General features: G+C 42.9%; 1 protein-coding gene across 1 annotated transcript in view; it reads left to right on the top strand.

The window, feature by feature from the left end:
• Window positions 1-24,467, top strand: part of DNER (delta/notch-like EGF repeat containing) — a 361,378-nt gene that overhangs the window by 297,827 nt on the left and 39,084 nt on the right. The window contains exons 8-9 of the mRNA XM_012642476.1: window positions 10,478-10,600; window positions 21,768-21,881. Of these exons, the coding sequence (XP_012497930.1) occupies window positions 10,478-10,600; window positions 21,768-21,881 (237 nt within the window). The remainder of the gene's footprint in view (window positions 1-10,477; window positions 10,601-21,767; window positions 21,882-24,467) is intronic.

Genomic DNA, 24,467 nt, shown 5'->3' with positions numbered 1-24,467 from the left:
ACGGGAAACAGTGGATCAGGTCAGTGGCATCCTTCGGGGCTGTGATGCTCAGGGCCTTCGGTGTATGTGCTGCAAACACCTATTTCAGAAGTTTGGTAGCCACATTGTCTTTTTAAATCATGTTTGCATTGCAGGCCTGGTGACCACATGTCATATTTATTGGGTGCTTATTATGTGCCTGGCGTTGTGCTAGATGCTGTCCTGGCATCGCCACCCCATGTGCATGTTCCCCTGAGGGAGGAGCAAGAGCCCCTCCTTTCATAAGTGCCTTTTGTTGCCTCAAGTGGCCACGAGTCACCTTGATGGAAGATGTGACACAGTGGCATTGGGCTGCAGCTGGACACCTGATGGTGCAGAACTGCCCGCCCAGACACACTATCAATACTGGGCTACAGAAAGTGTTTAATGAAAGGAAAATGGTGTCAAATGCATTGTATTTTCATATAGGGTAACTCGGGGAGCAAGAATCCTGCAGTCTCTCAAACTATCAAATTATACTCCCCCCACCCGCCATGGCCCCACCGTCTTGGTGAGCCTCCAAGGGCAGCGCCCAAGGCCATCACACCAGGCAGGACATGACTCTGCAGGGGACCCACAACATTCCTGGCAGGGACCAAGCTCTCTGCCCACTGTAATTCTGTCACGTTCTGGACCAGTTTCTCTTTCTCTCTATCTTTTGTGGCTTTTCTTTCTGTGTGTCTTTTTTTTGTTTCTTTTTTTTTTTTTTCTGTTTCCATCTTGACACCTCTGGTCCTCTGTCTCCCTCTTCCTCTCTCTCCTTTTCCCGTGCTCCCCGCCTCTCTGCCGTCTCTTCCCTTCTCCCCTCCCTCCACCTCTGACTTCTCGTGTCATCTTACATATGACCTTTCTTTTTAAACTACGGCTTGATCTCCAGTGCTTGGTGATGTAGTCAGAATCCAGCAAATACTCATTAAAGTGGACTGATGTTTTTTTCTTCAAATCACTTCTGTTTTCCCGGAAGAAGCTGTCAATTCCTTTTGTTCAGTTAAGGTCTCCTTCTAGAAGCGATTCCACACCCCTTTCCACTCTATCTCCCCAGCCCAGCCCCATCCTACTAATGAGATTCTGTTGTATTTGAAAGTGCCTAGAAGAGAAATTGGCCCATACAAGGAAACTCAGTAAGTGTCAATTCCTCTAATCCTCTGAAAGAAATTGCAGTATCTCTGCATAAGACAAGCCAGGAACTTGGACCGCTCCCGCCTCCACCTCTCCTTGTTTCTTACCCCTCACGTCCCAGTCATTACCAAGTATTTCTGGCTGCTTGGTAAGTGGCTCTTGAGATGTATATTCCAGCTGGCCCTGCCACCACCCTCCTGCCAGCATGGCTTCCCAGGACAATCGCAGCAGCGTCATCACTGGTTTCTCCATGTTAATTCTTGCAGGTCTCACCCCCAGTCTCCAAAAGGAGATCTGGGGTGATCTTTCTGAAATACAAATCTGGTTTTGTCCCCACCCACCCTCTACTCCATTAGAGGCACCAGCAGGCCTGGCACCAGCCTGCTCTTGTTTCCCTCCTGCCTGTGCTTCGCGAGGCCCTGGCCCTTCTCCAGAACGAGCCGTGCGCTGTGCTCCCCCCACTGTGGGTCTTTTGCTTTTTCTTCTTGAATTTTTCATTGCTCCTCTGCACACTCTCAGCTCGCTGTCCCCCGCTCAGGGCAGCCTCTCGAGGGCACGGCCAGCTCTCCTGCTTCTCTCCCGTCCTGGAACCTCAGTGCCTTTGTAGCTCACACTTTCCCAGTTACGATTTTCTGTCAATTCGGACGATTGATCGATGTCAGTCGTGAGTGCCCCGGCAGAGGCATCATGTCTGTTTTTACTCACCGTATAGCCCTGGTGACTAGCACAGTGCCTGACACATAGTAGGTAGTTAATAACTATTTGTCGACTTAACGAATGAATCGATCGAGGAGGCAAACACGAGACGCGGAGAATTGCCAGCCTTCCCCAGGCGGCTATTAAAGGCGGCGAGTCTGCGACGATAGGGACACAGACTCCTAGCATGAACAGTTAGGATGTGATGTAGAGCCGGCTCTTCACCGTCGCTCCTCTCAGAAACCCAGAAAGGGAGGTGGGAATTTATAGGCGGCTCAGTCACATATAAATAATAGGGAGCTTTTATAGTCTAAAACTTTAATTTAGCTTCCATCTTCAATCTTTCCAATTTCATGTTTATAAGAACCACAGCAAGTAGAAACAGTGACTGATTTGGGTCTTTTGACATCTATTAATATTTTCTCTCCTGGCCAAGGAGCCATGAGCAATAAAAGGATAAGAAATTAAGGAGTAAAAGAAATGCAGCCGCTGTCCTCCACACCCCCAGGAATGCTCTGTGTTTACTTACACGACTGCCCTCACGTACATGTTCACAAATATTTCTCGCTTTATTGTGTATGTGGTGTGTGTGTGTGTGTGTGTGTGTGTGTGTGTAACAGGAGTGTGATCACTCAGACACCAACATCTGCAGTTTCTTCTGGAACAAGAGCGTCTGAACGCTTAATAGGATTAACGTGAGCAGGGCTGCTTGCCTATGTATTTTTTCTGTTCTAAAATCAATTTCTATTGTGGGCCTGCTAGCAAAGAGAGAGACTGAGACAGACACACACACACACACACACACACACACACACACACACACACAGTTTCTCTTGAAATAAAGCTCCACACAGTAAGATGGATTCATTGCCTGACATTCCGCAGCGTCGAAGGGCTCTGTGACCACCAGTGAATTTAGCCAGAATCTGAAAGCACACAGACAACCATGTTAATATAATAGGATTGTTTTCTCCACATCTTTAACTACTATGGGCGAGGTGAAATATTTCGTCTCCAGGGAACTGGCCTAGACTTGAATCAGGGAGTCCTGGGTGTTCACATTTTATCCACTCGTACTGAAAAGAGGGAAAACATCTTCGAGTTGCAACACACCCTTAAAGGAACTGCTCCCCGCAGCGCACACTTACTTCAGCCTGACTGTAATGTTAAAAAAAACAAACAAATCCAAAACACTTTGAATTCACTGTCGCCCTGATGCAGTCTGCGCTGGAGCAGGCAGCAACGGCCTCGCCCTGGCTGTCCTGAGCACGGCGCCGTGGTTTCGTGACGGTCCTGCTGGCCCTCCTTTCCTGAGGACGCAGGAAGCACAACAGCCCTCCGGAGGCTATATAGACGATGAGGTGGCGGGAATTGGTTGCACAAAGTGTGAAAGCCATCTGGCGACACCCAGAGTCTTACAGTTTTGGCTTTTTGGAGTGTGACGATGACGGGATGGATGAGGGGAGGAAAGAGTTCCCCTGAGTAAACACAGCGTGGGGACAGAGCTGGTGGGTCTCACACTGACATTTAAGTGATGTTGTCTTGAGACGGTGTTGACAGAGAAGGCGATAGACAGGGCAGTGGAAGGCCCTGCCTTTCCCTGGGGAGATGAAACCAAGGGCCTCTTAACCCCTGGAGGCAGCGAGGTGCCGTGTTCTGGCGCAGCCCCGACTCTGGGGCAGAGTCCTGGCTCCACCATGCCTCTGCTGAGCTGGCCGGTCCTGTCGGGCTGTGGCCTTTTCATCTGCAAAGTAGGAATAGCAGCTCTGCCAGTTGGCTTGTTAAGGGGAATCTTAAAATAAGGACACAGAGGAGTCCCAGCCTAAGAGCAGAACGTTTATCAGGGTTCTTGGTAGCTCAAAAATTACCAGGCAGATAGGTCTCTCTCCTCACTCCTCTTTATCCCATTCATTTGGTCTGACCCAGCCCCAGACGAACCCAGTGCCTGGTTTCCCCTGTGGGACAGCACTGGAGAGTCGCCCCACGGGCTGAGCTGACATCAGTCCCACAGTGGCAGACGAGCCCCTCAGTGCTGCCCAGGGATGCTTCATCTCTGATGGATTAACTCTCATTCTTCACATCAACAACTTGAAACCACTGTGTCCTCACATCTCAAGTTGCTCTCATCTTATAAAAGGGTCGAGGATCCCTTGCTCAAAAGGGATTTTTGTCTTCTAGGAGACGTACGACAACAATGGAAGACATTTTTATCATCACAACTAGGAAGGGTGGTGTCACTGGAACCTATGGGGTGGAGGGCAGGCTTGCTGCTCAGCATCCTGCAGTGCGCAGGACAGCTCCAGCGATAATGGTCTGGCCCAAAATATCCGTGGTGTTGTGATTGAGGACTCTGATCCTAGGTGTTAGGGAATGAATTATGTCCCCCAGATCCATATGTTGAAGTCTAACCTCCAATGTCTTTGGAGATGGGCCCTTTAAAGCTGTGGTCCCCAACCCTGGTACTGGTCCAAGGCCTGTTAGACACCAGGCTGTGTATCATCACCTGAGCTCTGTCCCTTCCTCCCCCAATGTCCGTGGAAAAATTGTCTTCCATGAAACTGGTCCCTGGTGCCGAAAAGGTTGGGGACCACTGCTTTAAAGAGGTAATTAAGGTTCAATGAGGTCGTAAGGGTGGGGCTCTAGTAAGTAGCACTGGTGTCCTTACAAGAAGAGGAAACACACTGGGAGTGCTCGCACAGAGAGAAGAGGCCACGCAAGGACTCAACGAGAAGGTGGCCTCTGCCAGCCAAGGAGAGAGGCCTCAAGAGAAACCAAACCTGCTGATGCTTTGATTTTGAACTTCCAGCATCCAGAACCATGAAAAAATAAGTTTGTGTTGTTTAACTCTATGAGTCTGTGGCATTTTGTTGTGGTAGCCTTAGCAAACTAACACGCTAAGCAATGCGTTTTGGGGACAACATGGGAAGGTAGGAAGCACATACGGGATCCACAATGTAGCCTTGGGCAAAGCTCTTTACCTCTCTGACTCTTAATTCCTTGTCTATAAATTGGGACTAGTCATGCCCCTCGCTTTGGGTTTTCATGAGAATTAAACAAGTTAACACACACAAAGGGCCGGACACAAAGCAGCTGCCACTAACTTGCTATTAGACTGGAAGCTCCTCACAGAAGGAGACCCTGTTATTCAGCTTTGTACTCGGGGCACCCAGGAGCTCCTGGAACACCACAGGCACATTTTAAAGTGTATTGAATTAATTAATAGCATTTTGGTTGCTGATTCAATAGCTATTGTTTGTGCAGCTTTTCTGTAATACATGTTGCAGGCACAGCTGTGAACACTGTAGTTGTAGCCTCTACCTTCAAGCTTATATTCCGGAGGAGGAAGAGAAATGACAATCAAGTAAAGAACTGAGCCAAAAATAGGAAATCAACTGAATGTTGTGATGAGAAACTGGTGGAAAGACCTGCTTCACACAGCATTGTCAGAAAACTATCGAAAGAAGTGAATTTTGTTTTTCTTCCTTCCTTCCTGTCTTTCTTTCTTCCTGTCTGTCTTTCTTTCTTTCTTTCTTTCTTTTCTTTCTTCTCTTTTCTTTCTGTTATAAGTGTTCTTTATGGGTGACTTAAAGTTCACTAGAACTGTTGCTCTTGTGAAATAATTTTCCAAAATGATGAACAACTCTTAGCACAATCTTCTATCAGTTTATCCAGTAGCACATTCCTGGAAAACTCAGTATATCTTAAAACTATGCTGCACATGTAAGGCAGTAAGGTTTTAGTCTTGGAAAGTTATAAACAGGGTTTTCAGCTACATGAATTGTCGAGTGGGACAATTCAAAGTTGTGAAGAATGAAGGACCATTCTTTGTTGTGTAGGAATATCCTGGATATTGCAAGATGTTTCATACCTTTGGCACCCCCCCTCCACTAAATTCCAGTAGAATCTTCCAATCATTGTGGTAAGAACACTTCCCACCCCCAATTTCCAAAATATCCTCTAAGAGGCAGTACAACTCCCATTAAGACCTATGGTTTTGAGGATCTGCTGTGATCTCCTAATCTTCTAATCCAGATGTCATTCTTGTTATTTAGAACCTTTGACACTAACCAGCCTTCCTTGACTTCCTTTCCTCCCCTGGCTTCTGTGACACTTCATGCCTTGGGCTTTTCTCCTCTTTTTCACCCAATCCCTGTCCAGTGTCCTGATCCGGCTCCTTGTTCTTCACCCGCCCACCTGTGCGGATCTGAAATTGGTCCCTTCTCTTTTCCCTTCTCTTCTCTTCTTTGATGAAAACTTTAGCACTATGTTCAGACAACTAGTTCCCAAAGGGCTCCTTCTGCGGTCCGCACACCCATGTTTCCAACTGCCAGCTGGACCTCTCAGAGTGCGCCCAAGTTAACCATGTCCAAAGTTAAAATGGTCTCCCTCCTCCAAGCCTGTTTTTCCTTTGGCCGTATCTCTTTGCATTAATGACATTGTCCACTTGCTTAGCTAAACATGGCGGCCGTGTCGATGGCTCCTTCTTGCTCCCTGCATCTGGTTGGTTGCTAGGCTGTGTCCCCTGCATCTGGTTGGTTGCTAGGCTGTGTCAATTCTTTTTTTTTTTTGAGACAGAGTCTCACTCTTTTGCCCGGGCTAGAGTGAGTGCCCAGGTGTCAGCCTAGCTCACAGCAACCCCACACTCCTGGGCTCAAGCGATCCTTCTGCCTCAGCCTCCTGAGTAGCTGGGACTACAGGCATGCGCCACCATGCCTGGCTAATTTTTTCTATGTATTTTTAGTTGTCCTGTTAAATTTCTTTCTATTTTTAGTAGAGACGGGGTCTCGCTCTTGCTCAGGCTGGTTTCGAATTCCTGAGCTCAAACAATCTGCCTGCCTCTGCCTCCCAGAGTGCTAGGATTACAGGCGTGAGCCACCATGCCCCGCCCTGTGTCAATTCTTAAAGAAGTGATTGGAGCTGATTATTCAGAGGCAAGATATGCAAGAGCAGTGCTGATAAAATCAGTGCCCTGGAAGGGGCCATTCTGATCCCACCCTTCTCATCTTTTATTTTATTTTTTAAAAAAAATCTCTGGACTAGCCTAATTTTTTTTTGGATCCTGGGCATACTGCCCTGAGCTAATTTGTTTGCCCGAATTAATTATCAGCAGGGGGTGACAGCCTCATTTTCACAGAAGCCTTCTCTTTTGGAAGGGATGCCTTTTTATTCAAACAGTCCGATTTAGGCTCCTTGGCACGGAGTGTAAAGGGTGCCTTGACATTTCCATAAAGGCATTTAAATGTTACCGTCTCTGAAGAAACAGTTTTAGAATACGAAACCTTTATCTTTTTTTTCCCCCAGGGAAGAAAAACATCACCAGCTTAATTATTTCTGTAAAATAACTTCCTCATTTGCTTTTCGTGGTGCTAGTAGAAAAAGATAAGGATATTGTTTTCAAAAAACGAAAACAATTACAGGTGATGTCATGAAACTTGCTTTGGATTTTTGCGTATTTAAATAACACCTCAATTTAGAGGTCAAAGATGCATGTAGTGTTATATGTTATCTTTCTATGTTGATTGTTAAAAGATCTGCTGGGAGAGCAAATACAATTGAAAAGATGCTGCTGGTAATTATTACTCCACACTAACCTCAAAAAGGTTCTTATAATTAGGAGAAAAAGCCAAAAGACACTTAACTCTCTATATAAATATATTCATTGTGATTAAAAAAACATACAACTTGAAATCTACCTTCTTAACAAATTTTAAAGTGCAATATTGTTTACCATATGCACACTGTTGTAGAGCGTGTATTTAGAACTTATTCATCTTGCATAATTGAAACTTTTCCCCATTGAATAGCAGCTCTCCATTTCTCCCTCCCTGCAGACCCTGGGCAACCATTATTCTACTTTCTTCTTCTATGAATTTGACTACAGCGTGTCCCAAAAGTCACCATACATAGGGAAAATGGGAAATTGTAGCTACATGTACCTTAGTCACCTATGTATGGCAACTTTTGGGACACCCTGTATTTCGAACAGCTCGTATAAGTGGAATCATGCAGTATTTGTCCTTCTGTGACTAGCTTATTTTACCAAGAAAAATGTCCTGAAGGCTCATCCATGTCATAGCAAATGACAGGATTTCCTTCATTTTCAAGGCTGTATAATATTCCACTGTGGGTATGTACCACATTTCCTTTATCCATTCATATGTCGATGAACATTTAGTTTGTCTCCATCTCTTGGCTATTGTGAATAATGTTGCATTGAACATGAAAGTGCTAGTATTCGCGGTCCTGTTGTCAATTCTTTTGGATAAATATTCAGAAGTGGGGTTGCTGAATCATTTGGTAATTCTGTTATTAATTTTTTGAGGAACCTTTAACTGTTTCCCATATCTGCTGCACCATTTTATATTCCCACCAACAGTGCACAGGGGATCTAATTTCTCTATATCCTTGCCAACACTTGATATTTTCTGGGTTTTTGTTTTATTTTTTAATAATTAACAGGTACGATGTGATATCTCATTGTAGTTTCAGTTGGCATCTCCCTGATGATTAGCGATGTTGATTAACGATGTTATTTTCATATACCTGTTGGCCATTTGTATTGTCTTACACCATACATGAAAACCAACTTAAAATGGATTAAAAACTTAATTGTAAGACTTGAAACTATGAAACTTCTAGCAGAAAACCTAGTGGGAAAACTTCATAACATTGGTCTTAGCAATGATTTCTTAGCTATAACATCAAAAGCACAGGCAACAAAAGCAAAAACATAAAAGTAGCACCACATCAAACTAAGAAGCTTCTGTACAGCAAAGGAAACAATCCAAGAACGAAAAGGCAACCTATGGAATGGAGGAAATATTTGCAAACCATATATTTGATAAGGGATTAATACCTAAAACTCTTGTAAAAAGAAAGATTTCTTGTTTATTCTAGGTCAGGAGTCATCAAATTTGTTCTGTAAAGGGCCAGACAGTAAATATTTAGGCTTTGCAGGCCACAGGGTCTCTGTTGCACCTCCTCAGTCCGCTGTTGTAGTGTGTAAGTAGCCATAGACTATGCGAATGGATGGGTGTGGCTGTGTCCCAATAAAACTTTATTTACAAAAACAGACTGGGATGCGTTTGGCCTGTGACCATAGTTTGCTGACCCCTGATCTAGAGCAGAGTTTATCAACCTGGCTATAGTGGCACGTTTTGCTGGACAGTCTTTTGTCATGGAGCTGTCCTGGGCATTGCAAGATGCTTAGCAGTAAGTACTCTTTGCTCTACCCACTGGATGCCAGTAGCAACCCCTTCCCCCCACCTCCTGTCGTGACAACCAAAAAGTCTCCAAACATTTCCAAATGTCCTCTGGGGAACAAAATTGCTGCTAGTTGAAACCTCTTATCTAAATGATTGAAAACATCTGATCGAGTAATAGGAAATATTTCTCTAAAATTACAAAAAGTAGGGTCAGATTGAAGAGTTGAAAATCATGGTATATTTGTCTTAGGTAGGTCAAGGTCTCCTCAAAGGGGCCATTGTCACAATCTTAATTTGGAAAGCAGTTCAAAACCAACTGAAATGGCAACATCCTTGAAAAGTGCCCTGTTAATAATGCAAATATGAACGTAGCCTACTTTTGTGATGGGCACAAGGAACAAAGCAGTTCAACAGTGTTGGCATGTTCTAGTGGGACTTTCTGAGTCTGAGAGTTGGCTGTGAGTTGGAAAGGCTGGGGAAAGCTAGTAGTTCTAATTCTTACTTGGGCAAGTGTTTATTTTTTCTGTTTATCTGCATTCAGAACTAACACAGGGCGATTTTTGAAAGCGCTCATATGTTTTTCATTGTTTGGACAGGGCCAGAGAAAAATGGCCTGATTTCACTGCAAATTGGCAGTAACACATGTTTTTGAAAGTTGAAAACAGCGTAACACTCACGAGCGAATCTCAAAGAATGTTGTCTTCTTGTCCTTTAGAATAAACACCTGTTTTGCAAATGGCAGGGTAAAAGCTATCTTTACCAAGAAATTGTTGTTTTCTTTTTTCTTCATTTGTATAATTATATTTTTAATAAATAAAAAATTTAAGTACAATTGAAAATATTGTAATTTATATAATCATATTTTTAAACAAGCAACAACAGAAAAAAGCAAACCCACATTTCATCAGGAATTTCAATTAAGCCCTTTGAACTAATTTTCTTTTCTGACTTGGAAAGCAAAAAAAAAAATACATTAATGCTTTCCTTCTTTAATAAAATTTTCTGTAGTGAAATGTATTTTCTAATTGATATGAAGGAAAAGTATGGTTCTCATGCTTGGAAGGAGCTGTTTGCCACTCCCTTGCTGTAAATCCTGCCACGCTGTGTCCAACGGCCACCGCAGGCACACTCAGTGACCAGGTCTCCCCAGCGCAAGAACCGCTGGACACATAATGATGAGATCATCCGGTGGATAAATGGGATGAACTCATTTTATACTTGGAATCAAGAAAAAGTGTGGTAAGAACAGGCTCTTTCTTCATAGCCTCCCCTCAAATCCACATTTCAAGTTTTCCCCAGGAAACCCCGCTCCTGAAATCCCGTCTGCCTGTGCCGTACTTTCCCATGAGTATGCAGCCGCCTTCCTTGTGTGCCGGTCAGGTCAGTGTGGGTGTTAAATGGGACGCATGTCACAGCGGGCCTTTCTCTCTGTCCCTCAGGCTACCACGGCCTCTACTGCGAAGAGGAGTATAACGAGTGCCTCTCCGCTCCGTGCCTGAATGCTGCCACCTGCAGGGATCTGGTGAACGGCTATGAGTGTGTGTGCCTGGCGGAATACAAAGGTGAGAGAGGCTGCCTGGCCTCCTTGTGCCAGAGTGGCTCTAAATGACATCATGGGTTTCTCAAATGTATAAACCTCTAATTGGAGCATGAATTTGTTTAGAATAAAAGTCAAACGCTGAAGCTGGCATGATTAATGGGTCCAAGGAGACCAATTTGCCAGTCTCAAGTTTCCTCCAGATAGACTGAAAAATCTCTCCTGCCCTTTCCTTCTTCTCGTACCCTCTTCTCTGTTGAATGTGTAAGAAGCTGAAAACAAAGAGTGAAACGAAGGTGGACTGTCAGACACAGGGCAGAGGCCATGCCGTGAAAGACGTGGAAGGGAAAGCCTGTTGCTCTGTAAAGCTTGCCACGCAGGGAGGATGCCGCGCTTTCTGGGGGAGGAGGCAGGTGGAGTCTCACGTAGTGCCAAATACTTTAGCTCGCGTTAAATGACTCTGTTGGGAGGGAAATGTTAGTTCATTTGGATGGACTCGTGTCCGTGTCACTCTGGAAAAACAGCTGACGTTGAGAGAGTCTTTATAATGTGCAGACCCTGTCCTCCCCGCTAATGTGCATTAGCTCATTAAATCCTCCTGTCAGCCCCACGAGGCGGACGGTAGTGCTGTCCCTCGCAGCCTGGTCAGCACGGTTCCCAAAGCCCTTTCTCCCTGCCTCTCCACTGGCCTCTGGCCATGATTCGTGGATGGTGTGGCTACATCGAGCCCAGACACTCTCATATGGTGCTGGGCCAAGAGAGTCTGCTTATCAGCCATTGCACACATTTCTCTAAGCCCTAAATTCAGGGCTGAGTTGAGATTTTGTAATGCTTTTGTGGGCTCTATTTATAGCCATTTCACTTAACCTCTTGGCCCATCACTGCCTACTTGATACCATCCGCCTGCCTGGTGACCTTGCATTGTGACCGCTGTCGCTTCTCTTTGGATAGACCCACCTTTATTTGGTGACCTTTTGGACAAGCTTTGAGGCCTTACAGGCTACACCGAGGAACCTGATCCACCCCTGGAAGGAAGGGCTGATGCCAGGCAAGTCTTTATGCCCAGCAGCTCTGGTGCTGCTTTTGGACTGTGCTGCTCATTTAGAACTAAACTCAATTTCCACGAGGGCGTGAGAGCAGACGTGCTGGCTTCATCCTTGTGGTTCCTCAGCTCCGGGTCTATCAGAGCATTGGGAAATAGGAAGTTAGTTCACTTCTGGAAGGAAGAATAAAGGAGCAATGACCCAGGAGACCTGGGCAGCTTATCCTGATCGTGCCACTGGCTTCCTGCTGAGCCTGGGCAGATCTCTCAAACTGACTGTCTTCATGTTCTCCGTATGAAGTAAGGACAATGACGCTTACAGAGATTTTGAGATTTATTCAATAATAACAGAATTAGTAACGGTGATTGTGCTTAAAAAATTAAAAATGCCAAAATTCTTTATCATAAATTTTATGAAACAGATTTCATCTCTATAAATGACAAAATTATTAGCTGGATATATTCCGAATAATGCCTCTTACTTTCTGTCTTTGAACCTTTGCTCCTGCTATCATTACTAAGAAATAAAAAATACCATTGCAGATGATGACTCACTAGTTAGTGCCTTTGCAAATTCATAAGACTGTGATCCTAGCCTTTTTCCATTTTCTTCCCTTTTTCTCAATGGGCATTTCAAAATTTTGCTACTTCCCCCAAGCCCCATATTGAATCACTCCTAGAATATAACTGACTTCATCTCCATCTTCATGGGATAAAAAAGAGTTATCATTTGTAGACATCTTTGAATTTATCTAATTTTCCACACCCTGAAGCAGTGGTTCTTAAACATGAACGTGCATCAGAATCTGTTGGTAGGCTTGTTAAAACATAGATTACCGGGGCCCACCCTAACAGCTTCTAATTCACTAGGTCTGGGGTGGGACCCAGGAATCTGAATTTCTGGTAAGTTCTCAGGTAATACTGACGTGCTTGTCCATGGGTCACCCTTGGAGAACTCTTGCTCTACAAACTTATTTTCAGTCACAGCCACTACAACTTTATTCTCTTCTGTATCAGCTGATCATGTTCTCCCTGTCCTACTGAAAGTTAATCCTTTCCTATATGCTCTCAATTCTCCACCCTCCATCTTTCTGAGACCTTTCTCTAGCCGTTGCCTTTCTCCCTGCATGTCTTCAACCTCTTTCTTTCTCCTTGCGCCTTTCCTTCACCATATAAATATGTTCCTGCAACTCTTCCTCTGAGAAAAAGAAGATTCTAGGAAGATGGCAGCTCACATTCACATTCAACATCCCTGATCCCTCCTGGCTCTCTGCTGGGGATGACCCAAGAAGAGGGGATTTCACATCTGAGGATTTGGGGTCTAAAGAGAAGGGTGCAGGTGCGGGGAGCCTTTGCTTACAGCAGGAGTAGGGAATGAGGGTTGCAGGTGTTGAGCCCAGAGGACTCCCTCCGCGTATGGAGAAGAAATACATGCTGCGAATGTGCAGCGTGTGCCCCTAGGAGGCAGAGGGTCCTACTGATCTCACGGATACTGGCTGTCCTCAAAGGGAATCTCACGGTTGGGCTGATCTGGTCCTTTCATTTTTTTGTGGCCCCGAGAAAGCCAAACTGGGAGGTTTCTGTCTACCTTTAGTAGACGACCCAGTTGGCTGGCCCGTCCAGCCCTGGAGGGGGAATCTCTGGTGTTGTGTGTCTCTCCCCAGATTCCTACCTTCTAGCCCAGCCGGGACAGCAGGCCCGTGCGAGCAACTCAAAGAGGCAGAAAAGTTTTAGGAAATAAAAACAAAATTGTAACAACAACTCTAAACACTCAAGAGAGAAGTGAAAAAAGTAATGTATACTACTCCAAATTGAATTTGGAACAGGAAAGGAGGAAGGGGGAACTATCTCACGATAGACATGGAAATATGAGGAAGTGGAAACCACGAGTGAAAAGATAGGAAATGCGGAGCAAAGAGCAGAGAGATCTGTTTCCGTCTGAGCAGTGAAAGCTCCAGAAGAAGGAGCACATGGAAATAAAACCAGAATCAACTAGCTGCTAGAAGGAGCAGTCTGTGAGCCGAAGAAAATCTCGCTTTCAAATAGAATGAGCTCACAGGGCGGCAGAGGGATCAATGCAGGAGAGGATACACACTTTGAGCTTTCCTGGTAAAATTTCTAACTGCAAAGATAAAGAGAAAATCTTACAAGATTCTTCACGGGGCACAGGTTACATGAAAAAGAAAGAACATCAAACCAGCTTTGTCTTGCTTGTCTCTGTACTGAAGGTAAACAATAGTTGAGCAGTGTTTCAGGCTTTTAAGTGGAAAGGTCTGGGAGTAAAAGGATCGTTTGTATTTGAGGGCAAGAGACAGACATTGCTATACGTTCAAGGACACACAAAGCATAACACCACACACCTTCTCTAAGAGAATCATTTAAAAAATATGCTCACCAAATAGGAACTAAATCAGAATGAAGATATCTGGATGGGGAAGATGGAGAATGGGAGGAAGGGTTGGGCAGCCTGTTAAATGCAGGGATAAACATAAATAGATGACACCAATATGACTGTGAATGGTAATTTCATGGTGAAGGAAAGTCTCTTGAAAAAAATAGGTATACCTGCCTTACGAGTTAGCCATTGCTGCGTAACAAATTATTACACGTTAGTGGCTTAAAACGGCACCCTTTTATTATCTAACAGTTTTGTAGGTCCAGGCGTGGTTTAGTGGATTCCTGGCTTGGGCTCTCACGAGGTTGAAGCAAGGTGCTGGCTGGGCTGAGCTCTCATCTGGGGCTCGAATAGTGAAGGAGCACCTTCCCAGTCCCCTCAGGTTATCGGCAGGATTCACATCCTTGTGGCTGTAGAATTCACAGCAGCCTACTTCACGATGCCAACAACCATGACAGAGTCCTGCTGCTTCATGTATCTAACCTCAGGGAAGGCCTAGACCCTGTTAATGGTCTCACCTGATTAGGTTGGGCTCTGGATGAAGTCAAAGTCAATTGATTAGAGACCTTAATTACATCTTTAAAACCTCTTAACTGCCATATATTCTTGGTTAGATGCTCATATTAAGGGACAGGAATTACACGTGGGTGTGACTCACTGAGGGGGGGGGGTCACCCTATGGAGTGTCCAACACTCCTGCTCTTAAGGAAAAATTTAAAAAACAAACTAGATTCATATTATTTTATACTTACATTATTCGAATTGGAAGGGGGTGGGGATAGGAAGGATTGGAAGGCATACAAATGTGTTAAAGGTTTCATTCCAATGGGCAGGTAAAATGTTTATTTAATTTTAGTATATTTATGAAGACATTTAGGTTTAGGCTTAAATAAGGCTGCTGAAAACAGGAAGGCAAACCCCATCAATGTAGCAATAAATGGTAGAACGTCTAAGAGTGGTGGGGAGGTGGGAGGGTGGGGTGGGGGGGTAGGTAGAAGGAACAAAACGAGACAGAAGGAGCTAGATCCTGCTCTCCAGGACAGAGGAAGAGTGAGGGGAGGGGAGAGCCACAAGAGCCTGTGCTTTTCTCTGCTTAGGGGGATGGACATTCTCCCCCCTTTGGAAGCATTTCCACCAACATTTATTTAGACATAGAATGTATAAATTTAGGAAACTATCAGATGGGTAGGCATCAATTCCTAAACTAGTGTGGATCTGGAGTTAGCACTTGGATAGGTAGTATGTTATGGGTAGGGTTGGCTTTAACTTTTTACTTTACATATATAGTTTTTAAATGGTGATTTCTACTGTTTTATGTTTTTTTAAAAAAACTTAAATAAATACAACCTCCTAAGAATAAGTGCAAGAGGAAGTCAGGCAATTATGGCTAAGAACATTTTTTGAGAAAGGAAAGCGGTGAGGGGGAACTTCTGCCGGATGTTAGAATGCATTATAATGCCACAGTTATTATGACATTCACACATTACAGGCGAAAGGATGTACAATCAGAACTAAAGAATAGCCCCCAAACCATTATCTATAATAATAATGTATGACTCTTAAAAAGGAATTACTATGAATAAGAAAGGAATTCTTTTTAAATAAATGATGCTAGGAAAATTGGGCTGCTAAACAGAAAAAAAAATGCTTACACTTTTAAATAAATTCCATGTGAATAATAATTGAAAACCCTCTTCTTTGACTTTGTGTCCTCTACTTACTCCGAGTCTTTTTTTCTTTTAATCAACTGAATTTTCTGAGAGTTGGAACAGACAGCACATCTATTTCCTTAATTTTTTTTCTTCTCTCGATACTCTTCTCTTGGGCTCTTGTCCACGCTGTTCCACAGAGATGGATGTCAGCAAAATCCACAGTGAACTCAGTGAAGACTTTTTGGTGAACTCTGCGAAGCCTTCCCTTCCATTTCTGACTCCATTCCCACCCCTTTGCCCCACTGATCTCTGGGCCCCTCCTGAAAACCATCCTGCTTTGTCTTCTGCAGCTTCCTTCTTGACCCCCTGGCTTTTGTCTCCCTGCCCTCACTGAGTCCTTGTCCCCTGGACACCATGAATGACGTTGGACCCTGGGGTTCTCACCTTGGCCCTGTTCTCTGCCCACATCCAACCTTTGCCCTCATCCGCTCCTGTGGCCGTATCCACGGTGTGAAGCATTGATCCCCAGGTACAGGTGACTGCTCCCTCCTTGAACTCTCCCAGGGTTTTCTTTACATTGCTATGACAATTATGCTTAGCCTTGTTTTCAGTTCTTTCTGGCTCCAGACTTTCCTCTTCCCTGCACCAAATTATAATCTCCTGCAAGGCAGTGACTGTATAGGTTCTTTTTCTCTTTTAATTCGCTGAATCTTCTAACATGGTGGCTTGAACAAAGCAAATGCTCCATGGTTATCTTTACATAAATTAAAATTGCTGTTTAACACACAAGTTAAATTCGAACATTTTCCTAGGATGTATGTTTCCACTGTAGATCATGAAATTGTTAGAAAGCAAAATGTAGGGAGGGACTCAGTGTAACCTCCCTTCATACATATCAAAATTCTGATAGTTCCTTCAAAACTAGTTCAAACCTAGTTCACAATGGAACTTCTAGGACTTTTGGTTAATGTTCATAACCTCATATTGTCAAAAAGTCAAGGTATATCCCTGTATCATATTGATTTTTATTCCTAGCAGAACAAATTAAATGATCAATAATATACTCATTTGAAATGTTTGATGACAAAATTTAGAAAAAAATTTCATTTTTTTTTTTTTTTTGAGACAGAGTCTCACTGTGTTGCCTGGGGTAGAGTGCCGTGGCGTCATCCTAGCTCACAGCAACCTCAAACTATTGGACTCAAGCGATCCTCCTGCCTCAGCTTCTGAGTAGCTGGGACTACAGGCATACGCCACCATGCCTGGCTAATTTTTTCTATATATTTTTAGTTGTCTGATTAATTTCTTTCTAATTTTAGTAGAGACGGAATCTCGCTCTTGCTCAGGCTGGTTTCAAACTCCTGAGCTCAAACAATCCTCCCACCTCGGCCTCCCAGAGAGCTAGGATTACAGGCATGAGCCACCGCGCCCGGCCTTCATTTTTTAATTATGAACATAATATAACAATAATAAAAATTTAAAAAAAGAGAAAATTCAAAATTGCTCCTGGTTTTATAGCATAACAAAAAAGCCATAGTAATTTTCCATTCTTTTTTAATATCCATGTTTTTAGAGTTGTAATTGAGTATACCTACAATTTTATATTGTTCTGCATGTACTTAACAAGATATTATATTTGATTTATATGTTGTTAGGAAGTCTCACTAGTTTTATTTTAAATGGCTCTGTGATGTTCCCATGAGGGAATATTTATCCATCGCCTTGTTGTTGTATCTGATGTGGAGTTATTATAAATAATTCTGGAATGAACATCTTTATATAATTTTCATACTTTCTGGATTATTTTTTTAGGGATAGAGTCTCAGAAATGAGATCACCGGATTATAGGTTTGATCATGTTGTACCTACTTGTTTATTTTTAAAGGCTACAGAAATTTTAACTGAAAGGATGAGACCTCTTCCTGTGTTGGATAAAATTATTTCCTTTGCTAGATTCTGCTTAACCGGTGATGAGGAATTTCTGATTATTTTGTATGCCTAGCCTTTCTCAAGTACTACAGTAGATACAAAAATGGATAAGTCAGGGTTCCTTCCTTCTTCATGCTATTATTTAACCAGAAGAGCAGACTGGGTCTGACACACACAAGGAATAATGAGGTTAAGGTTGAGATGTCAATAGTAATTTCTGAAATGCTTTAGCAAATCTTGAGTTCTGTGGAGGTTGAAATACCGGGAAAGTTTTCATGAAAGAAGTTAAGTTTGAATAAAATAAAATGATATCTTAAAGTAAATATTAAGCACAAAGAACACTTCCAGTTAATTTTCTTTACCCGGCTTACTTTTCCTGGAGATAAAATAATGATTTTCAGTTTTCAAATATTAAATGTGACTACATTTGTGATGACAACAAAGATTTATAATTGGTGCTCTGCTCTTTGAATCTTTCCTCATTTCAATGCTGAAATTAACTTATGTAAAGAGCCCTATTGGAATAGAAATATTTTCAGAAACATTGCTTCTCTGTCCCTTAATATGAAAAGCATAATTTTTATTGGTTTTGACTGAATTACAGTTTATTTTTGCTTGAGACTAAACATAAGTTTCGTAATAGTGCGTGCTGCGTCCTTTGCCAATGGCTGATGCATATGTCATTCCACAGACCTAGCTTGAAGTGTGGACCTGGCTCTCCCTGAAAGAATAGGGTGTTTTTGAGGCAGATTTGGAATTTGGAATGGCTTCTCTCACCTCTGGCAATCTCACCTGTGTTTCAGCCAAAGTACACTGGCTGTCGCCCCTCCTGAAAGGACAGGATTCTGGTGTTATGGCCGTGATTTCTTCCATGCATTAAAATAACGGCCTCTGCTCTACAGGACCTCAGAGATTTGTGGGCGGACCAGACAGGAGAGCAGATAAGTTATGATTTGGCACAGGAAACTCTGCAACAATGGGAATCCCACTGTGTTCTCTACTCGTGATGGCTGAAGAATGAGGTCTGTCTTGGGAGAGTCAAGGTTCAGCTTTCCAGAGAGAGGGCGTTTGAATTGGGACTGGACAGATAAGTTAAAAAGTGCCAGGTGAAGACTAGGTTGGGGAAGAGGATGGAACAAGGTGTACGTGTTGAGGAAACAGCCCAAGACTCGGTTCCTGGGGAGTATTGAGGAGGGTGGGAAGGTGGGCCCAGCGGCCACGGGGGAGGGTTTGAATGGAGGCCTTTGGGCACATCGGTAGAGTCCACAGCTGTCTATTTTCTGTATCTAGAGTTGCTCCGCTCTAATGACAAGCTGAGCAATATGACAAATATTTTTATATAGGGATTATTAATAGCAAGGCTTAGAGTATAGGAACATGAGTAACCAAAGTGCTCACTGGGGATTTTTTTTTCTTTTTTTCTTTTTATTTCAGCATATTATGGGGTACAAATGTTTAGGTTACGTATGTTGCCCTTGCCCCCTCCCCCAAGTCAGAGCTTCAAGCATGTCCATCCCCCAGACGGTGCGCATCACACTCATTATGTATGTATGTACCCATCCCCTCCTCCCCCGTCCCACCTGCCTGACACCCGATAAATGTTATTACTATATGTGCGCTTAGGTGTTGATCAGTTAAAGCCAATTTGCTGGTGAGTACACGTGGTGCTCATTTTTCCGTTCTTGGGATATTTCACTTAGTAGAATGGATTTCACTGGAGATTTTTGACACCATCTTGCTTCACAGTAACTGCGTTTCCGTGAAGATTAGCTTTTGTCCAGTCTTGCTGCCAGAAACCTTTCACTGGATGCTCACGTGCTCAAATGTCTTATCTCTTGGAAAAGAGAAATAACACAGGATAAAATGATTGCCAACCCTCCCAACCCAAATACCCAAAAGATTGAAATTGCCTATTACCTTGAGTGTTTTCATCAAATCTATTTTATTGAAGACTTTAAGGTTAAAATACTTAAATATTTAGCCCAGAATTTGCTTTTCAGCCTTGTTTGAAAAATGCTCCTGCTTTTCAACCGGGAAAATAAATAGATAAATAAATATGCAGTAATTTGCACACTAATGTGTTAGTTATTGGCTACTGTATTACGAGAAAACCAGTGGAGATCATTGGATTCCTTTTACTTTAGGTCTAATGGAAATGTTTTTTAGGCTTCGGACATCTCTGAACTTAGGTGGTGGCTGTGTTTCCCGTTACAATTGAAGGCCTTTCTTTGTCACCTGGCCCCCATCGATCAGCCCAGTGGGAACTTGTAAATATGTGACTCTGTTTTGTGATAAATATTTTGAAGCAGAAAGGGCTCTTGTGCATTTTATTCTTTCAGTTGAGCTCATGCTACGTGGGAATCTGTGGGAAATTAAAAACAGAGACTTCTGGAAGAAGAGGCCATACACACCCAGGTGAAGAAGAATTACCAGATTCAAGCTAATCTTTAGATTAGTTTGATCTTTTGTATTAACGTGCATCCTGGGTTTGTTAGGAATGATGAAAGCCAGGGAAGCTCACTCAAGGCCCTGGTCGTGGAGATGAAACCAGGACGCGGCTGCCAGGAACCGTATCTCACCGGGCACGAGGCAGTGGCATCGCGGTAGTGGTCTCAGAAAGAAAAGCAAGGCAGAGATCTGCAAGACACTTCGGAAAATATCCGGCAGAGTGTCGCTGATGGCTCCGATATGAGGGGCAAAGGATGAAAAGGAATTAAAGACCATTCATTCTGAAATGGCTTACCTGCCTCAAATAAGTCCTTGATGTGAATATGGACAGGAAGTTCTGTTTCTTTTTGCTCTTACTTCCTTTCCCTCTTCCTAAGCCCTATTTCTTAAGGCATTGAAAAAGAAAGGAGAGAAAAGCCAGCGAGGATAATTTAAGAGCCTAAATGATGAGTCATTGGGTGTGGCGGTCCCTTGCACAATATGAGCTGAGAAGTGAAGTGGACAGAGAATCAAGTTAAATACCATTCAGTGACTGTTTGCTATATGCTTATTTTTCTCGAGGCTGTGAGGAAGAGTGGACATAACGTTATGTACATGATATCCAGGATAAAATGTAATTTATCTTCCGCTCTAAAGGTTGAGGGATGGGGAGAGACAGTGACCGGTTCATCCATCTCAGCGCCCCAGTGTGCCGCCGGCAGATATCCCACCTTTCAAATAGCATTGGGCTTATAAAGGTTTTTATAAAGTTATAAAATAATATATACTCATGAAAAATGCCAATGATGTAGAAATAACACAGATGGGAAAGTCGAGTAATCTATTCTCCTGAAAGTAATTCAGTTCCACTTCAGGCATTTGCATACATGCACACATATAATTTTTAACACAGATGGGAAACTTTCTGTTTTTACTCACAGATTTTTTTTAATGCCTTTTCTCTGTTAAGTAAGTACTGAGCTCCAGAGAATTTTGTGTACACCCATGGCCAGTCTGAGCTCACTCTCAGCAAACCGGCAAACATAGACTCTGGATTCAGAATTCCAGCAGGTCAAATTCCAGCTACTTCCTGTACCAGCCTTGTGATCTTGGATTCTTTCCTCAGTTTCCTCATCTGTAAAATGGGGGGATAAGGGCATTTGTTTCGCAGTGTTGTTGTGAGGCATGAATTAGATCTGAAGCACAGAGTGAGGACCTGGAGTGTGTTATGTGCACAACGGCTTTAGTGTGTGCTGAGCCGATCATGTCTTTGAGCATGAAATCTAAGTATGGAGCGGCTCTCTCCCTGCCCCCTGCAGTTCTCCAAAGTAGAACTGGGCCTCATTTAAATATCTGATTCCAAATCTTCATCTTCAGGATGCTGTTATCAATTATTTTGATATTTTATTAAGGCCATCTAGCTATTTTCTGTTTTCTTTTGGAGCCTTAGAGAGCACGTTATTAATTTTATCTTTCAGGCTTTTAACTTTTTGTTCCCAAGTCTTTGGAAAAAGTACAGATAAAAGACTTTTTGGTGGGACCTATGGGCAGGGATTGAATTTGTTATTTTCTCATAAGGCATGTTTTTGACAACAATCTACAGTCACGAGTGGGCACGTGCACACACACGTTCACGCCAGGAATCTCCTCCTGCATCCTCCTAGGCTGTTCAAACACTTTGTTTTTAAAGGCCGTGGGAGCTGGAGATTCCTTGATGAGTCACCCTGTTTTGCCTGTTTCTCCACAGGAACACATTGTGAGTTGTACAAGGATCCCTGCGCCAACGTCAGCTGCCTGAACGGAGCCACCTGTGACAGCGAAGGCCTGAACGGCACATGCGTCTGTGCACCAGGGTTTATAGGCAAGTAATACATGAACTGAGTTTTCAGATTTACCCCCAAATGCCTGAGACTGCAGATGTTAAAAAGCCCCAAACCATCCATGAGTAAAGTATTGCAAAACACGAATATAGTCGCAAAATGTAATGAGGCATTGCTTGGATGAAAACAATCGACTGTGTTGTCATTAAATGAGGCTCTTCTGAAAGCAGCGTTTGGTGCTTAAACTTGCTGAGACTGTCATTGCTGTATTTTTCCAGGGCTGTGGCTTTGGAACATGAGAGATGAGTTGTTACATGAACACCTGAAAAGTGTAAGTGCTGATGAAAGTCAGGAGGGGAAAAGAAGGATCAAATGTGTCTTCTGCAGAAACTGCTTTCAGCAACCACATTTATTTTTATTGAAAGACATAAAAGTGACAGAATTTTGAAAACTGAAGAAAACTGGTAGTAGAAAGTAAGGGTCCAGGGTCTGTTGTGAGTGACAGCAGCAGGTAGGGGAGAGCCGGGTGGACAGGGCTGGCTTCACCAGGTGTCTTGGTGACCACTGAACACGGGGTGTGAGGAGCCACTTCTAGGAGCCACTTCCAACATGACTTGGAGCCCGTCCTCTAAGTCTCGCCCTCGTGAGCTTCAGGGAGTTTGTGAATCTCCGAAAACAGACGTGAAATGTTCTATGGATGTGTATGTGCTGAGGGGAGCCTCTCAAAATTTCATTAGATTCTCAAAAGGAAGTCTGAACCACTGGAATAGAAAACGTTCCATCCTTTTCTTTTCCAATAGAACCCAAGAGTCCTGAAATTTAGAGAGTAGGACGAAGTCTTCGAGGGTCATCTGGAAAGTATCCAGCCAAACAGAGTCATTTATTATACTACAATGGCTGTGCACTTTCTGGACGGCCCTCATACGTTTTCAGAGCTTTGCTCAACTAACCCAAGCACCAGGGTCACTCTGGTTTGGAAGCTGGACGAGGCCGACATATCAGGTGCACACAGAAGAAGGTGGCCACTTAAGCCTCAGAAAAACACGTTATCGCTGGCCAGAGAGCACCTTGTTGGGCTCACCTTTCCCTCGCAAAGCCACTGTGGCCAATCCTAGAGAATTTCACAGAGCCTGGGTCCCTAATCCATCCCCAGGCAGCCTCATCTGTGCTTCTAGGGAAGCTGCCAACAGCCAAGATGTGGGAGAAACAACTTCTGATCTTCCTTCTACATGTGTCACATCCTGTGTTTTCCTTCTGGGTTTTCCTGGGACTGTGAAGTGGGCTCACTCCAAAAAATGATTTGCAGATGGTTTTGTTTTGCTGAATGACTTATAAACACACACAGACATTAATACTCATCAGTGGCGACAAAAATAATATTGGGGAAGCATCCTGGGGTTTTTTTCCAGGCATTTTTATCCCATGAGTAATAAAAAGCATGGAAGAAAAATTAGAAAATATGGGACTATAGGGGGAAAAAACCCACCATGTAAAACGGCACTATTAGATAACTATTATTAACATTCTGATACATTTTGACATCCAGGGATTTTCCTGAAGGTCTGTGTGTGTGTAGTATATAGTGTATAGTGTATATGCATATATATTTGAACATAAAAGGAATCATACTGCTCATACTGTTTTGTAACCCACTTCTCACTTAAAAATGTATGTGTCTTATAAATGTGTTTTCATATCAAGGGATATGCTTCTATTCTATCATTTTTACTGGCTGCCCTGTAGTCCATTGTATGAAATATCATGACTTTTTTTAGTCTGTCCACAGTTCAATTTTTGGGCAGTTGAGAACTTTTCCCTGTTACAAACAGCATTGCAAGGAATATTCTTACATGTACATCTTTGTGTTATTATTTTTTGGTATGATTTCTCAGAAATAGAATCCCAGGGCCTGGGAGAATACATACATATTTCCATATAACTCTCCAGGAAAAAGAAATTGTACCAATATTCACTCCTACCAAGAGTACACTGGGGCATTGATTCCTTCATTTTGACACAGATACTAAGAATTGTCATCCTGATGGTCAAAACTACCATTTTAGTGTTGTTTTAATTTGCTGGTCTTTGATTTCTAGTGAGGTTGAAAACTTCTTAAATATGTTTCTGGTTATTGGTGTTTCTTCTTTTGTGAACTCCCTGTTCCTGCTCTTTGTCCACTTCTCGGCCAGACCGTTCATGCCAATCTTTATTCTGCCTGATTTGAAATGGCCCATTAGATTAAATACTTTACATTTTTCGGCCATAGGTTGCAAATAATTCCCACTACCACTTGCCTTTAAAGTGTGTATAAGATAATTTGTTTTCCATATGTCATAATTTAATTTTACATAATTACATTGGGATATTTTATTTTGGTTTCTTCTCTTGTTTCATGCTAGAAAGATTCTGTATATCAAGATTTTAGAAATATTCTGTTATATTATTCTAATCACGTATGAGTTAGTTTTGTGCATTTAAATCTTTAATCCGTCTGAAATTTACTTTGGTATGTTATGGGAGAGAAAATGTCATCTTTTCTCCAGAATATTTAGCAAATCTCCAATTGCCTACTCAGCATATACTCTTGGATGTCTCGAGGTACCGCAAACTCATAGATCTTCTTCTTT

Source organism: Propithecus coquereli, unplaced genomic scaffold (assembly GCF_000956105.1).
Source record: "Propithecus coquereli isolate 6110/MARCELLA unplaced genomic scaffold, Pcoq_1.0 Scaffold18, whole genome shotgun sequence".
In the NCBI taxonomy this organism is placed as follows: Eukaryota; Metazoa; Chordata; class Mammalia; order Primates; family Indriidae; genus Propithecus; species Propithecus coquereli.
This window is presented reverse-complemented; position numbering and strand designations above follow the sequence as displayed.